This window comes from Bubalus kerabau, chromosome 6 (assembly GCF_029407905.1).
Source record: "Bubalus kerabau isolate K-KA32 ecotype Philippines breed swamp buffalo chromosome 6, PCC_UOA_SB_1v2, whole genome shotgun sequence".
Classification (NCBI taxonomy): Eukaryota; Metazoa; Chordata; class Mammalia; order Artiodactyla; family Bovidae; genus Bubalus; species Bubalus kerabau.
The window spans coordinates 33,373,470-33,389,198 of NC_073629.1; the positions used below are offsets into that span (position 1 = coordinate 33,373,470).

At 40.8% G+C, this 15,729-nt stretch overlaps 1 protein-coding gene and 1 non-coding gene across 6 annotated transcripts in view; both read right to left on the minus strand.

Annotated features, from left to right (window-relative positions):
* Positions 1-5,159: 5,159 nt before the first annotated feature.
* LOC129656657 (U6 spliceosomal RNA) lies at positions 5,160-5,266 on the minus strand. The gene has a single exon (XR_008716447.1). It is a non-coding gene; the product is annotated as a U6 spliceosomal RNA (small nuclear RNA).
* Positions 5,267-14,266: 9,000 nt separating this feature from the next.
* Positions 14,267-15,729, minus strand: part of CD53 (CD53 molecule) — a 39,856-nt gene continuing 38,393 nt past the window's right edge. For all 5 annotated transcript variants that reach the window (XM_055584784.1, XM_055584783.1, XM_055584781.1 and 2 more), the window contains one exon: positions 14,267-15,146. In XM_055584784.1, the coding sequence (XP_055440759.1) occupies positions 15,075-15,146 (72 nt within the window). In that variant the 3' untranslated portion in view covers positions 14,267-15,074. The remainder of the gene's footprint in view (positions 15,147-15,729) is intronic.

Here is a 15,729-nt window from a genome sequence, read left to right on the forward strand (position 1 = left end):
CAAACCTATGGACACCTTATCTTTGACAAAGGAGGCAAGAATATACAATGGAGAAAAGACATCTCTTTTACAAGTGGTGCTGGGAAAACTGGGGAACCAGTTGTAAAAGAATCAAACTAGAACACTTTCTAACACCCTACACAAAAATAAACTCAAAATTGATGAAAACTCTAAATGTAAGACCAGAAACTATAAAACTCCTAGAGGAGATCATAGGCAAAACACTCTCCGACATAAATCACAGCAGCATTCTCTATGACCCACCCCCGAGAATATTGGAAATAAAAGCAAAAATAAACAAATGGGACCTAATTAAAATTAAAAGCTTCTGTACAACAAAGGAAACTCTAATCAAGGTGAAAAGACAGCCTTCAGAATGGGAGAAAATAATGGCAAATGAAGCAACTGACAAGTAACTAATCTCAAAAATATACAAGCAACTCCTGCAGCTCAATTCCAGAAAAACAAACCACCTAATCAAAAAAATGGGCCAAAGAACTAAACAGACATTTCCCCAAAGAAGACATACAGATGGCTAACAAACACACGAAAAGATGCTCAACATCACTCGTTATCAGAGAAATGCAAATCAAAACCACAATGAGGTACCATTTCATGCCAGTTAGAATGGCTACTATGCAAAAGTCTACAAGCAATAAATGCTGGAGAGGGTGTGGAGAAAAGGGAACCCTCTTACACTGTTGGTGGGAATGCAAACTAGCACAGCCACTATGGAGAACAGTGTGGAGATTCCTTAAAAAACTGGAAATAGAACTGCCATACAACCCAGCGATCCCACCGCTGGTCATACACACCAAGGAAACCAGAATTGAAAGAGACATGTGTAGCCCAATGTTCATCGCAGCACTGTCTGTAATAGCCAGGACATGGAAGCAACCTAGATGTCCATCAGCAGACGAATGGATAAGAAAGCTGTGGTACATATACACAATGGAGTATTACTCAGCCATTAAAAAGAATACATTTGAATCAGTTCTAATGAGGTGGATGAAACTGGAGTCTATTATACAGAGTGAAGTAAGCCAGAAAGGAAAACACCAATACAGTATGCTGCTGCTGCTGCTAAGTTGCTTCAGTCATGTCCGACTCTGTGCGACCCCACAGATGGGAGCCCACCAGGCTCCCCTCTCCCTGGGATTCTCCAGGCAAGAACACTGGAGTGGGTTGCCATTTCCTTCTCCAATGCATGAAACTGAAAAGTGAAAGTGAAGTCACTCAGTAAGTGTCCGACTCTTCGTGACCCCATGGACTACAGCCTACCAGGCTCCTCCATCCATGGGATTTTCCAGGCAAGAGTACTGGAGTGGGTTGCCATTACCTTCTACCTAATACAGTATACTAATGCATATATATGGAATTTAGAAAGATGGTAACAACAACCTTGTATGCGAGCCAGCAAAAGAGACACAGATGTATAAAACAGTCTTTCAGGCTCTGTGGGAGAGGGCAAGGGTGGGATGATTTGGGAGAATGCCATTGAAACACGTATAATATTATATATGAAATGAATCGCCAGTTAGGTTTGATACATGATACAGGATGCTTGGGGCTGGTGCACTGGGATGATCCAGAGGGATGGTATGGGGAAGGAGGTGGGAGGGGGGTTCAGGATGGGGAACACGTGTACACCCGTGGTAGATTCACGTTGGTATATAGCAAAACCAATACAATATTGTAAAGTTTAAAAAAAAAAAAAGAAACACAATATTATATTGGTTCCAGGTATTTAGAACTGAATTTTTTAAAAATACCATTTACAATAGCACCAAAATATGAAATACCTAATTATAAATCTAACAAAATATGTACATATCTATGTCCAGGAGACTATGGAACAGTGTGGGAAAAAATCAAATAAAATCTAAGTAAATGAAAAAGAAAAAAGAAAAAGAACTGGACATGGAACAACAGACTTGTTCCAAATAGAAAAAGGGGTACATCAAGGCTGTATATTGTCACCCTGCTCATTTAACTTTTATGCAGAGTATATGAGAAACACTGGGCTGGAAGAAGCACAAGCTGGAATGAAGATTGCCAGGAGAAATATCAATAGCCTCAGATATGGAGATGACACCACCCTTATGGCAGAAAGTGAAGAGGAACTCAAAAGCCTCTTGATGAAAGTGAAAGAGAGTGAAAAAGTTGGCTTAAAGCTCAACATTCAGAAAACGAAGATCATGGCATCTGGTCCCGTCACTTCATGGCAAATAGATGCAGAAACAGTGGAAATAGTGTCAGATTTTATTTTGGGGGGATCCAAAATTACTGCAGATGATGATTGCAGCCATGAAATTTAAAGACGCTTACTCCTTGGAAGGAAAGTTATGACCAACCTAGATAGCATATTGAAAAGCAGAGACATTACTTTGCCAACAAAGGTCCACCTAGTCAAGGCTATGGTTTTTCTAGTGGTCATGTATGGATGTGAGAGTTGGACTGTGAAAAAAGCTGAGCACCAAAGAATTGATGCTTTTGAACTGTGGTGTTGGAGAAGATTCTTGAGAGTCCCTTGGACTGCAAGGAGATCCAACCAGTCCATCCTAAAGGAGATCAGTCCTGGGTGTTCATTGGAAGAACTGATGCTGAAGCTGAAACTCCAGTACTTTGACCACCTCATGCGAAGAGCTGACTCATTGGAAAAGATCCTGATGCTGGGAGGAATTGAGGGCAGGAGGAGAAGGGGATGACAGAGGATGAGATGGCTGGGTGGCATCACCGACTTGATGGACATGAGTTTGGGTAAACTCCGGGAGTTGGTGATGAACAGGGAGGCCTGGTGTGCTGCGATTCATGGGGTCACAAAGAGTCGGACACAACTGAGCGACTGAACTGAACTGAGTTGTATCAAATCTGCTGTTAAACATATTCATTTGTGTTTTTCTTTGCATTTTTAATTAATATTTTTAAAAATTTCAAATATTAAATTTTCATTTTAAAAATGCCTAGTCTTTCTGTAGTGTCTTCTCTGCACCTATTTTTTATTTTTATTTTTTTTTAATTTTATTTTATTTTTAAACTTTACATAATTGTATTAGTTTTGCCAAATATTAAAATGAATCCACCACAGGTATATATGTATTCCACATCCTGAACCCTCCTCCCTCCTCCCTCCCCATACCATCCCTCTGGGTCGTCCCAGTGCACCAGCCCCAAGCATCCAGTATCGTGCATCGAACCTGGACTGGCAACTCGTTTCATACATAATATTTTACATGTTTCAATGCCATTCTCCCAAATCTTCCCACCCTCTCCCTCTCCCACAGAGTCCATAAGACTATTCTATACATCAGTGTCTCTTTTGCTGTCTCGTACACAGGGTTATTGTTACCATCTTTCTAAATTCCATATATATGCATTAGTATACTGTATTGGTGTTTTTCTTTCTGGCTTGCTTCACTCTGTATAATAGACTCCAGTTTCATCCACCTCATTAGAACTGATTCAAATGTATTCTTTTTAATGGCTGAATAATACTCCATTGTGTATATGTACCATAGCTTTCTTATCCATTCATCTGCTGATGGACATCTAGGTTGCTTCCATGTCCTGGCTATTATAAACAGTGCTGCGATGAACATTGGGGTACACGTGTCTCTTTCCCTTCTGGTTTCCTCAGTGTGTATGCCCAGCAGTGGGATTGCTGGATCATAAGGCAGGTCTATTTCCAGTTTTTTAAGGAATCTCCACACTGTTCTCCATAGTGGCTGTACTAGTTTGCATTCCCACCAACAGTGTAAGAGGGTTCCCTTTTCTCCACACTCTCTCCAGCATTTATTACTTGTAGACTTTTGGATCGCAGCCATTCTGACTGGTGTGAAATGGTACCTCATAGTGGTTTTGATTTGCATTTCTCTGATAATGAGTGATGTTGAGCATCTTTTCATGTGTTTGTTAGCCATCTGTATGTCTTCTTTGGAGAAATGTCTATTTAGTTCTTTGGCCCATTTTTTTGATTGGGTCATTTATTTTTCTGGAGTTGAGCTATAAGAGTTGCTTGTATATTCTCGAGATTAGTTGTTTGTCAGTTGCTTCATTTGCACCTATTTTTTAATTGCCCTTAATTTTTATAAATATATGAAAACATGGCTGTTTTTATTTTGTGTTAAGTTATTCCAGTATCAAAGTTTCATGAGCCCTTTCCTATCTTGTTACTTCTCTTGGTTGACAGTGCCTTGTTTTTCATGCGTTTTGTGAATTTTGACTGTAAATAGCTGACTTGCATTGAAAATTTCCTCTTTTAGATTCATGGAGATCTGGTATTATGTGTGTTCCTCCAGAAATTGTGCGCATTTTTCATCTGTGAAGGCTCTAGATAACTTTTCATTTGGAACTATGTTAAACTAAATTTTTAGTTTGTGAGTCTGGATTTGGACAGTATAAATTTGCACCTTAAGTCAATATGATAACCAGACTGTGAATTCAGGTTTTTTTGTTGTTTGTTTATTTAGAGTGTGATTTTTTGCTTTCTTTTCTTTTAATTTTATTTACTTATTTATTTTTGGCTGTGCTGGGTCTTTGTTGATGCTCAGGCTTTTCTCTAACTGTTGCAAGTGCAGCTAGTCTCTTGTTGTGGAGCCTGGGCTCTAGGGTGCAAGGGCTTCAATAGTTTTGGCTCCGAGGCACTAGAGAACAGATTCAATAGTTGTGATGCTCAGGCTTATTCACTCCAAGGCATGTGGGATCTTTCCTGGATCTGAGATCAAACCCACATCTCCTGAATTGGCAGGTGAATTATTTTTTTAACCACTGAGCCACCAGGGAAGCCCCTGAATTCAGTTTTTTTAGGGCTGTTGCCTTCCTCTGTTATACTGCCAAGTTTCAGGCAAATTTCATATAAATTTTGGTGAAAGTGAACAGTATTTCTAGTTCTCTATCACACTAAAGTGGAACCCTTTGGGGTCTTTGATTTAAAGGAGGAAAGATCTCTTCTTATACTCTCCACCATGAGCAGATCCCCAAGTTTTCCTCCTGTACTCCATGTGCCATGAGACTATGAAACTGATACCCAAGTTCACCTAATTTGGCCTTTGCCAAATTCCTCTTATTTCTCTGATTCATACCATCACTATGTCTCTGACTTGAGAATTCTTGCTTTCTTTGCAGCTCAACAGTGTTTGTTTGCTGTCTTTCTTTCTTTTTTTTAAATGGAAGTCTTCATTAATTTTCATATCATCCTTACACAGAGGGCATGCTAACCTTCTCTGTATCATTCCAATTCTAGCATTTGTGCTGCTGAAGAGAGCACTCTAAATGCTCTTAATAAAACATTTTAAAGTTTTTATCTAGCATTTTAGTTATTTAAAATGGAAATTTTAGTAATATTGCTATTGTCTTATCAGAAACAGAAATCCTCTTTTTATTTTTGAATCGATTTGGATGATTTCTGCTATTTTAGAAAATCATCTCTACCACCTACATTTTAAAAGTTGTTTGACCTATTTTTTTTAACCATATTCCCTCAAGGGTTTTATATCTGTGGTTATGGCCCAATTTTTATGTGTAGTTAATTTGTACCTTTTCCATCTCTTTTTCTAACATGATCAGGCCAATATAATTAATAAAGACAAATAATTGATTAAAAAAGAGAAATAGGTGATAAAAGAAAATGTGATAAGATCTATGAAATTTCTATGTGTGTTATGGAGGTACACACAAGAGACATTTTGGCAATATTTAAATGGGAAGAATTTAAATGTATGTAAAACTCTCATGCTTGGTAAAGCCTCAAATAGACTGTGATGCCAAAAGCTCAACCTCTGTCCATCAGTGTCAACTAGAATCTCAAAGATAGAGCTTTGAATGAAGTAGAAAATACATATCATGTAAGGCCTCATAAGCATAATAAGGTGCAAAAGGGGACACAGAAGGTATAGTTTTTGTTGCCAAAAAAACTATATGCCCCAACATGGGATGATTTGATGAGCAGTTTTATAGCAAGGGTGCAGACTGAAGGCTGCTGATAAACTAAGAGCAGGGGAGTGCAGGGCCTCCACTCCTCTAATCTGGTCTCAGGTAATCTTGATCAACTTTTCTGCTTCTTTTAATATAACCTCAGGTGATCTTTCTCTGATAAGAAGAATCAGTTCAGTTCAGTCACTCAGTGATATCCAACTCTTTGAGAACCCATGGACTGCAGTATGTCAGACTTTCCTGACCATCCCCAACTCCCTTAGCTTGCTCAAACTTATGTCTATTGCATCGGTGATGCCATCCAGCCATCTCATCCTCTGTTGTTGTTGGGAAGGGTAGTGCAAAATAGCCCTAAAAGGAGAAAGTCCTTGGGAAAATGGCGAAGGGCCAGAAGTACCAGGCTTTGCACTGAAGACAGAAAAACATCTCCTGCCTTTGGTTATGCTCAGCACCAAGAGTTAATAGGGATGTTACTTGTGAAAGCGGGTTATGGGATAAGCCCATGAGTCATTTAGAACGCGCTGTCCTTGAAATGTTTTTACTGATTCTGTGTTAACTCCCTATGCGCTCTGCTGGCCGTATACTTTAAGCTCTTTGATCCTGCTTCTATAAAAAAGCTTGACTGAAGAAATAAACTTGTCAGTCCTTGCAAGAGACTATCCAAGTGTCATTCTTTCAGGTTCATCGCTTCCAAGTCCTGGGGAGAAAATCCCCAACAGTTGTCCCCTTCTCCTGCTTTCAATCTTTCCCAGCATCAGGGCCTTTTCCAATGAGTGGGATCTGCCTACCAGGTGGCCAAAGCTTCAGCTTCAGCATAAGTCCTTCCAATGAATATTCAGGACTGATTTCCTTTAGGATTGACTTATTTGATCTCCTTGCAGTCCAAAGGACTCTCAAGAGTCTTCTCCAACACCAAAGTTCAAAAGCATCATTCTTTGGTGCTCAGCATTCTTTATGGTAAGAAGAATGCTGACATGTAAAAGAGCTTAGAGACATTGTTACCTGTATACTTTAAGGTGGAATCAGAACCCTGCCTTAAGTCTGCACTATTGTTTCCTGGCTGCCCCTCCCTTTTCTTTGCCTCACTTCCCTTCCCAGATTTAGTCAGTCAGTCAGTCCAGTCGCTCAGTCATGTCCAACTCTTTGCAACCCCACGGACTGCAGCATGCCAGCCCTCCCTGTCCATCACCAACTCCCAGAGCCTACTCAAACTCATGTCTATTTGAGTTGGTGATGCCATTCAACCATCTCATCCTCTGTCATCTCCTTCTCCTGCTGCCTTCAATCTTTCCCAGCATCAGGGTCTTTTCAAATGAGTCAGTTATTCACATCAGGTGGCCAAAGTATTGGAGTTTTACCTTCAACATCACTCCTTCAGATGAATATTCAGGACTGATTTCCTTTAGGATTGACTGGTTGGATCTCCTTGCAGTCCAAGGGACTCTCAAGAGTCTTCTCCAACAGTACAGTTCAAAAGCATCAATTCTTCAGACTCAGCTTTCTTTACAGTCTAACTCTCACATCCATACATGACTACTGGAAAAACCATAGCTTTGACTAGGTGGACCTTTGTTGACAAAGTAATGTCTCTGCTTTTTAATATGCTGTCTATGTTGGTCATAACTTTTCTTTCAAGGAGTAAGCGACTTTTAATTTCATGGCTGAAGTCACCATCTGCAGTGATTTTGGAGCCCCAAAAAATAAAGTCTGACACTGTTTCTAGTGTTTCCCCATCTATTTCCCATGAAGTGATGGGACAGGATGCTATGTTCTTAGCTTTCTGAATGCTGAGCTATAAGCCAACTTTTCCACTCTCCTCTTTCACTTTCATCATGAGGCTCTTTAGTTCTGTGCTTTCTGCCATAAGAGTGGTGTCATCTGCATATCTGAGGTTATTGATATTTCTCCGGGCAATTTTGATTCCACCTTGTGCTTCTTCCAGCCCAGAGTTTCTCTTGATGTACTCCGCATATAAGTTAAATAAGCAAGGTGACAATATACAGCCTTGACGTACTCATTTCCTGATTCGGAACCAGTCTGTTGTTCCATGTCCAGTTCTAACTGTTGCTTCCTGACCTGCATACAGATTTCTCAGGAGGCAGGTCAGGTGGTCTGGATTCCCATCTCTTTCAGAATTTTCCTCAGTTTGTTGTGATCCACACAGTCAAAGGCTTTGACATAGTCAATAAAGCAGAGGTAGATGTTTTTCTGGAACTCGCTTGCTTTTTCAATGATCCAACAGATGTTGGCAATTTGATCTCTGATTCCTTTGCCTTTTCTAAATCCAGTTTGAACATTTGGAAGTTCACAGTTCACCTATTGTTGAAGCCTGGCTTGGAGAATTTTGAGCATTCCTTTGCTAGTGTGTGAGATGAGTGCAATTGTGTGGTAGTTTGAGCATTCTTTGGCATTGCCTTTCTTTGGGATTGGAATGAAAACTGACCTTTTCCAGTCTTGTGGCCACTGCTAAGTTTTCCAAATTTGCTGGCATATTGAGTGCAGCACTTCCACAGCATCATATTTTAGAATTTGAAATAGCTCAACTGGAATTCCATCACCTCCACTAGCTTTGTTCGTAGTGATGCTTGCTAAGGCCCACTTGCCTTCACATTCCAGGATGTCTGGCTCTAGGTGAGTGATCACACCATCATGGTTATCTGGGTCGTGAAGATCTTTTTTGTTTAGTTCTTCTATGTATTCTTGCCACCTCTCCTTAATATTTTCTGCTTCTGTTAGGTCCATACCATTTCTGTCTTTTATTGTGCCCATCTTTGCATGAAATGTTCCCCTGGTATCTCTAATTTTCTTGAAGAGATCTCTAGTCTTTCCCACTCTATTATTTTCCTCTATTTCTTTGCACTGATCACTATGGAAGGCTTTCTTATCTCTCCTTGTTATTGTTTGGAACTCTGCATTCAAATGGGTATATCTTTCCTTTTCTCCTTTGCTTTTCACTTCTCTTCTTTTCAGAGCTATTTGTAAGTCCTCCTCAGACAGCCATTTTGCTGTTTTCCATTTCTTTTTCTTGGGGATGGTCTTGATCACTGCCTCCTTTACAATGTCATGAACTACCATCCATGATTCATCAGGCACTCTATCAGATCTAGCTTGTTAAATCTATTTCTCACTTCCACTGTATAATTGTAAGGGATTTGACTTTGGTCATAGCTGAATGGTCTAGTGGTTTTCGCTACGTTCTTCAATTTAATTCTGAATTTGGCAATAAGGAGTTCATGATCTGAGCCACAGTCAGCTCTCCATCTTGTTTTGTGCTGACTGTATAGAGTTTCTCCAGCTTTGGCTGCAAAGAATATAATCAATCTGATTTCAGTGTTGACCATCTGGTGATGTCCATGTGTAGAGTCTTCTCTTGTGATGTTGGAAGACAGTGTTTGCTATGACCAATGCGGTCTCTTGGCAAAACTCTGTTAGCCTTTTCCCTACTTCATTCTGTACTCTAAGGCCAAATTTGCCTGTTATTCCAGGCATCTCTTGACTTCCTACTTTTGCATTCCAGTCCCCTATAATGAAAAGGTCATCTTTGGGGGGTGTTAGTTCTAGAAGGCCTTGTAGGTCTTCATAGAACCATTCAACTTCAGCTTCTTCAGCATTGCTGGTTGAGGCATAGACTTGGATGACCGTGATATTGAATGGTTTGCCTTGGAAACAAACAGAGATCATTCTGTTTTTTGAGATTATATCCCAAGTACTGCATTTCAGACTCTTTTGTTGACTATGATGGCTACTCCATTTCTTCTAAGGAATTCTTGTCCACAGTAGTAGATATAATGGTCGTCTGAGTTAAATTCACCCATTCCAGTTCATTATAGTTCACTGATTCCTAAATGTCGACGTTCACTCTTGCCATCTCCTGTTTGACCACTTTCAATTTGCCTTGATTCATGGACTTAGCATTCCAGGTTCTTATGCAGTATTGTTTTTTACTATGCAATATTGTTCTTTACAATTGGACCTTGCTTCCATCACCAGTCACATCCACAATTGGGTGTTGTTTTTGCTTTGGCTCTATCTCTTCATTCTTTCTGGAGTTATTTCTCCACTGATCTCCAGTAGCATATTGGGCACCTACTGACCTGGGGAGTTCATCTTTTTGTGTCCTATCTTTTTGCCTTTTCATACTGTTCATGGGGTTCTCAAGGCAAGAGTACTGAAGTGGTTTTCCATTCCCTTCTCCAGGTGACCACGTTTTGTCAGAACTCTCCACCATGACCCATCCATATTGGGCGGCCCTACATAGCATAGCTTATAGTTTCACTGAGTTAGACAAGGCTGTGGTCCATGCGATTAGATTGGTTAGTTTTCTGGGATTGTGGTTTTCATTCTTTCTGCCCTCTGATGGAGAAGGATAAGAGGCTTATGGAAACTTCCTGATGGGAGAGACTGACTGGGGATGAAAACTGGGTCTTATTCTGATGGGCAGGTCCAGGATTAGTAAATCTTTAATCCAATTTTCTGTTGATGGGTGGAGCTGTGTTCCCTCCCTGTTATTTACCTGGTGGAAAATTCTGAAAGAGATGGGAATACCAGCCCACCTGACCTGCCTCTTGAGAAACCTATATGCAGGTCAGGAAGCAACAGTTAGAACTGGACATGGAACAACAGACTGGTTCCAAATAGGAAAAAGAGTACCTCAAGGCTGTATATTGTCACCCTGCTTATTTAACTTATATGCAGAGTACATCATGAGAAACGCTGGGCTGGAAGAAGCTGGAATCAAGATTGCTGGGAGAAATATCAATAACCTCAGATATGCAGATGACACCACCCTTATGGCAAAAAGTAAAGAAGAACTAAAAAGCCTCCTGATGAGAGTGAAAGAGGAGAATGGGAAAAGTTGGCTTAAAGCTCAACATTCAGAAAATGAAGATCGTGGCATCTGGTCCCATCACTTCATGGGAAATAGATGAGGAAACAGTGGAAACAATGTCAGACTTTATTTTTGGGGCTCCAAAATCACTGCAGATGGTGAGTGCAGCCATGAAATTAAAAGATGCTTACTCCTTGGAAGGAAAGTTATGACCAACCTAGATAGCATATTGAAAAGCAGAGACATTACTTTGCCAACAAAGGTCCACCTAGTCAAGGCTATGGTTTTTCCATTGGTCATGCATGGATGTGAGAGTTGGACTGTGACGAAAGATGAGCGCCGAAGAATTGATGCTTTTGAACTGTGGTGTTGGAGAAGACTCTTGAGAGTCCCTTACTGCAAGGAGATCCAACCAGTCCATTCTAAAGGAGAGATCAACCCTGGGTGTTCTTTGGAAGAACTGATGCTAAAGCTGAAACTCCAATAATTTGGCTGCCTCATACGAAGAGCTGACTCATTGGAAAAGACTCTGATGCTGGGAGGGATTGGGGACAGGAGGATAAGGGGACGACAGAGGATGAGATGGCTGGATGGCATCATCAACTCGATGGACGCGAGTTTGAGTGAACTCCGGGAGATGGTGATGGACAGGGAGGGCTGGCATGCTGCGATTCATGGGGTTGCAAAAAGTCGGACACGACTGAGCGACTGAACTGAACTGAACTGAACTGAACTGAAACTATGGTAGAGGTAATGAAGATAATGGCGACCTCCTTCAAAAGATCCCATGTATGTGCTACTACACTCAGTGCCCCCAACCCTGCAGCAGGCCACCACCAACCTATGCCTCTGCTGGAGACTCCTGGACACTCACAGGCAAGTCTGGGTCAGTCTCTTGTGGGGTCTCTCCTCCTTTCTCTTGGGTCATGGTGCACACAAAGTTCTGTTTGTGCCCTCCAAGAGTCGGTGTCCCAGTCCTGTGTAAGTTCTGGCAGCTCTGTGGTGGGGTTAATGGCAACCTCCTCCAAGAGGGCTTATGCCATACCTAAGATTAGCAACTATTCCCAGATTAGCAACTCTTTGAATCTTCCCTTTGGAACTCAGGGGCTTCCCTGGTGGCTTAGATGGTAAAGAATCTGCCTGACGTGTGGTAGACCTGGGTTCGATTCTTGGATTGGGAAGATCCCCTCGAGAAAGAAATGGCAACCCATTCCAGTATTCTTGCCTGGGAAATCCTGTGGACAGAGAAGCCTGATGGGCTGTAGTCTATGGGGTCACAAAGAGTCAGACATGTCCAAGTGAGTGACACTTGGGAACTCAGGGAAGACCATAGAGGCAGGAATCAAGAAATGGGGACAATTTTGTTCCTTTTTATGGATGAGTAATAGTCCATTGTGTGTGTGTGTGTGTGTGTGTACATACATACCACATTTTCTTTATTCATTCCTCTGCTAATGGACATTTAGGTTGCTTCGATGTCCTGGCTATTGTAAAAGTGCTGCAATAAACATTAGGGTGCATGTATCTTTTGGAATTATGTTTTTCTCTGGATATATGCCAGTAGTGGGATTGGTGTGTCATACAGTACTTCTATTTTTAGTTGTTTAAAGGAATCTCCGTACTGTTCTCTATAGACTGTAGTCTACCAGGCTCATCTGCCCATGGGATTTTTCAAGAATACTGGAGTGGGCTGCCATTTCCCCCTCAAGGAGATCCTCCCGACCCAGAGATTGAACCGTGTGTGTCTTGCATGTCTCCTGCATTGGCAGGCAGATTCTTTACTACTAGTGCCACCTGGGAAGCCCACTGTTCTCTATAGTGGTTGTAAAAGGAATGAAATTGTGCCATTTGCAAAGGTGTGGATGGACCTAGAAGCTGTCATACAAAGTGAAGTCAGAAAGAGAAAAATAAATATCGTATATTGACACATATATGTGGAATCTAGAAAAATAGTACAGATGAGCCTATTTACAAAGCAGAGTTCCTTGGACAGCAAGGAGATCAAACCTGTCAATGCTAAAGGAAATCAACCCTGAATATTCATTGGAAGGACTGATGCTAAAGCTAAAGCTCAAGCTCCAATACTTTGGCCACCTGATGCAAAGGGCCAACTCATTGGAAAAGATCCTAATGCTGGGAAAGATTGAGGACAGGAGGAGAAGGGGATGACAGAGGATGAAATAGTTGGATGGCACCATTGACTCAAAGGAAATGAGTTTATCAAACTCTGGGAGATAGTGAAGGACAGGGAAGCCTGGTGTGCTGCAGTCCATTGGGTCACAAAGAGTTGGATATGACTTAGTGACTGAACAGCAACAACAAAGACAATTAAATTTAGCTTCTCCTAACCCAAAAAATCATGGTGTGGCTGGTCACCTCTAAGACAGCTCCCAGTGGTCTCTACCCCATAGTTTCTATATGCTGTATAATTTCCTCCCTTCAAGTGTAAACTTTTCAACTTACTTCTATGGAATAGTGTACAGCAGGACAGTTGTGATGGCACTTCTGAGTTAGCTTATAAAAGGATTTAATGGCTTGTTTTGGGTACTGTATTTCATGCTGTCTCTTGAATGTCTTGCTCTGGGGAGAATCAGTTGCCATGTCATAAGACAGTGCTGTGGATAGGTACATGTGGCAAAGAACTGATGCCTACCAGGAGCCATATTGAAATTGTGTAACTCAGATTGAGATTTGAAATCAATATTTTAACTGAAATCCACACCCGGTTTCAGGAGTTAATGAAGTTTGGGTTCTTGATGTCTCATCACAGAAAGAACTCAGTTAGAGATTAAGTGATAGGTAAGAAATGGATTTATTTAGATAGAAACACACTCCACAGACAGAGTGTGGGCCACCTCAGAAGGCAAGAGTGGCCTCACAATGTTGTGTGGTTAGTTTTCATGGGATAGGAAATTTTATAGGCTGATGAGTGGGAGGATTATTCCAATTATATTGGAGAAAGGGCAGAGATTTCCAGGAATCAGGTCACCTCTAACTGTTTGATCTTTGATACTCAGGCTCAGAACTGTCATGGCACTGTTGAATGTGTCACTTAGCTTATGTTAATGTATTACAATAAATGTATGATGAAGCTCAAAGTCCACTGGAAATCAAATACTCCACCATCTTGGACCTAGTTGGTTCTAACCAGTTTTTGTCATATCCTATGTTTATGTCATTCTTTTAAAGGCTGTGTCCTGCCCCCTTCCCTCCTGTTTCAATATGACAACTTAGAAGTGTGTCCTCTTCTAGTTGAGACTTGAGATGACTGCAGCTGACATCTTGACTGTAGTCATGAGGGAGATCACAAGCCAGAATCAGCTAGTTAAGCTGCTCTCAGATTTATGATCCACAAAAACTGTGAGATAATAAATATTGTTGTCAGTGACAAATTTTATAGTAATTCATTTTTTAGCAATAGATAACTAATATCCCTAACTTGCAGGCAGGACAATCAGGCTGGGTCATGAAAACCATACTTGAGACAAAGAAATGAGAATGTAGTGATTGAGAGATCATAAGCTATTTTATTTATTGAAGAATTAAAATATTACATTAAGAAAAAACTTATCTAAAAGAGAATTAACACCAGAACTCTTTTGAATGTGATTATTACCTAAACCACCAGAAATAATAATCCTGCTGAATTAATTCCTTCATAGTTATGTAAATCAAAATCTAAGCAATTGGCTGAAATCAGGATGTGAGTCATTGGACAGTTCCTCTTAGGAAGACTTGGATGAAAAAAAAAAAAAAAGGAAGACTTAGATGAATCAATAAAGAAATTGAAATGAAACCCAACCTTTGGAGAAAGAGTATTTTTGTCATTCCTGTAGCCAAGGCCCCTAGTCAAAAGGAAACAGAGGATTGTGATAATGATCCAGTGAATCTGCCCCCGGAGCTCCCTAAGTTTATCTCTTGTTTGACTTTGGAGAGTGGACTGTGTGTGATTTAGAGGCCAGAGACTTTTTGGCAATGGAAAGATGCAGAAAGCCAAGCTATAGACCCATCCTTTGATTTTGAGCCATTAGTACCACAGGTTCTCTTGCCCTTTCGTGTCTGACAAATGCTCAGGTATTAAAGAATGATAAGGCTACCGCCATGAATGAGTAAAGGATTGTCTTGCTGTCTGTCAGGGAAGTGCCTGACCAACACCCTCTTCTCTGGTTGTGTAAGACAGGGACCCCCATAAGGAAGAGATGGGAGGGAGAACAAAGACACCAATTCAAGAGGTGGTCATTTAGGACTTCATGATACAAGTTGTTTTGGATTTCCAGCGATGAAAGAAGTCTCTCCAGCACATGGCAGCAGCAGGTCAGAGTCCTAGGACCTGACTGGTTTTGTCAATCTGGCAGTTCAAGGTCAGTGCAAAGGACATCCCTAATACCTGAAGAAAGAGTTGGTAAAAAGTGAGGTCTTTACAGGTAAAACATCTCACCCACAGTCCCTAGGATGAGTCCCAGAGGAAAAGAAAGTGTCCATCACACTGAAACTACCCTTCCTACTATCACTTCTAATTCCTTCTCAAGAGTTTTCTCCTTTAGCTTTAGAATGGCAGTGGAGAGAGAAGTGAGGGTGATGATGGCAAGATAGTGGAATATTAAGAGCTGGGACATCTTTTTGTCTTTTTAAGAAACCACAGAAATCCTGCTGCTGGTATAATCAAGTTCTGCACAGGTCAATACTTTGTGCAATGAGTCTTCTCTACCCATGCCTTAAGCCTCCTTGGTTTCCAAGCAGAGAAAAATCATTTCTCTTTGAGCTTCCTAAGTAGATTTTAGCTAATCTGTGATACACTCAAGACACTTGGGTATAAAAATAGTAGGAATATAACATAATAAAAAAGAACAAGAAATTATCCCCATTTACCCCTGACTTGTCAAAATAAGCAGAGAAGCAATGAGGAAATTGATTACAGTTTCATCATCAGCTCCTCCTTAGCACACAAGGCCAATTTTTCAAGTGAAATA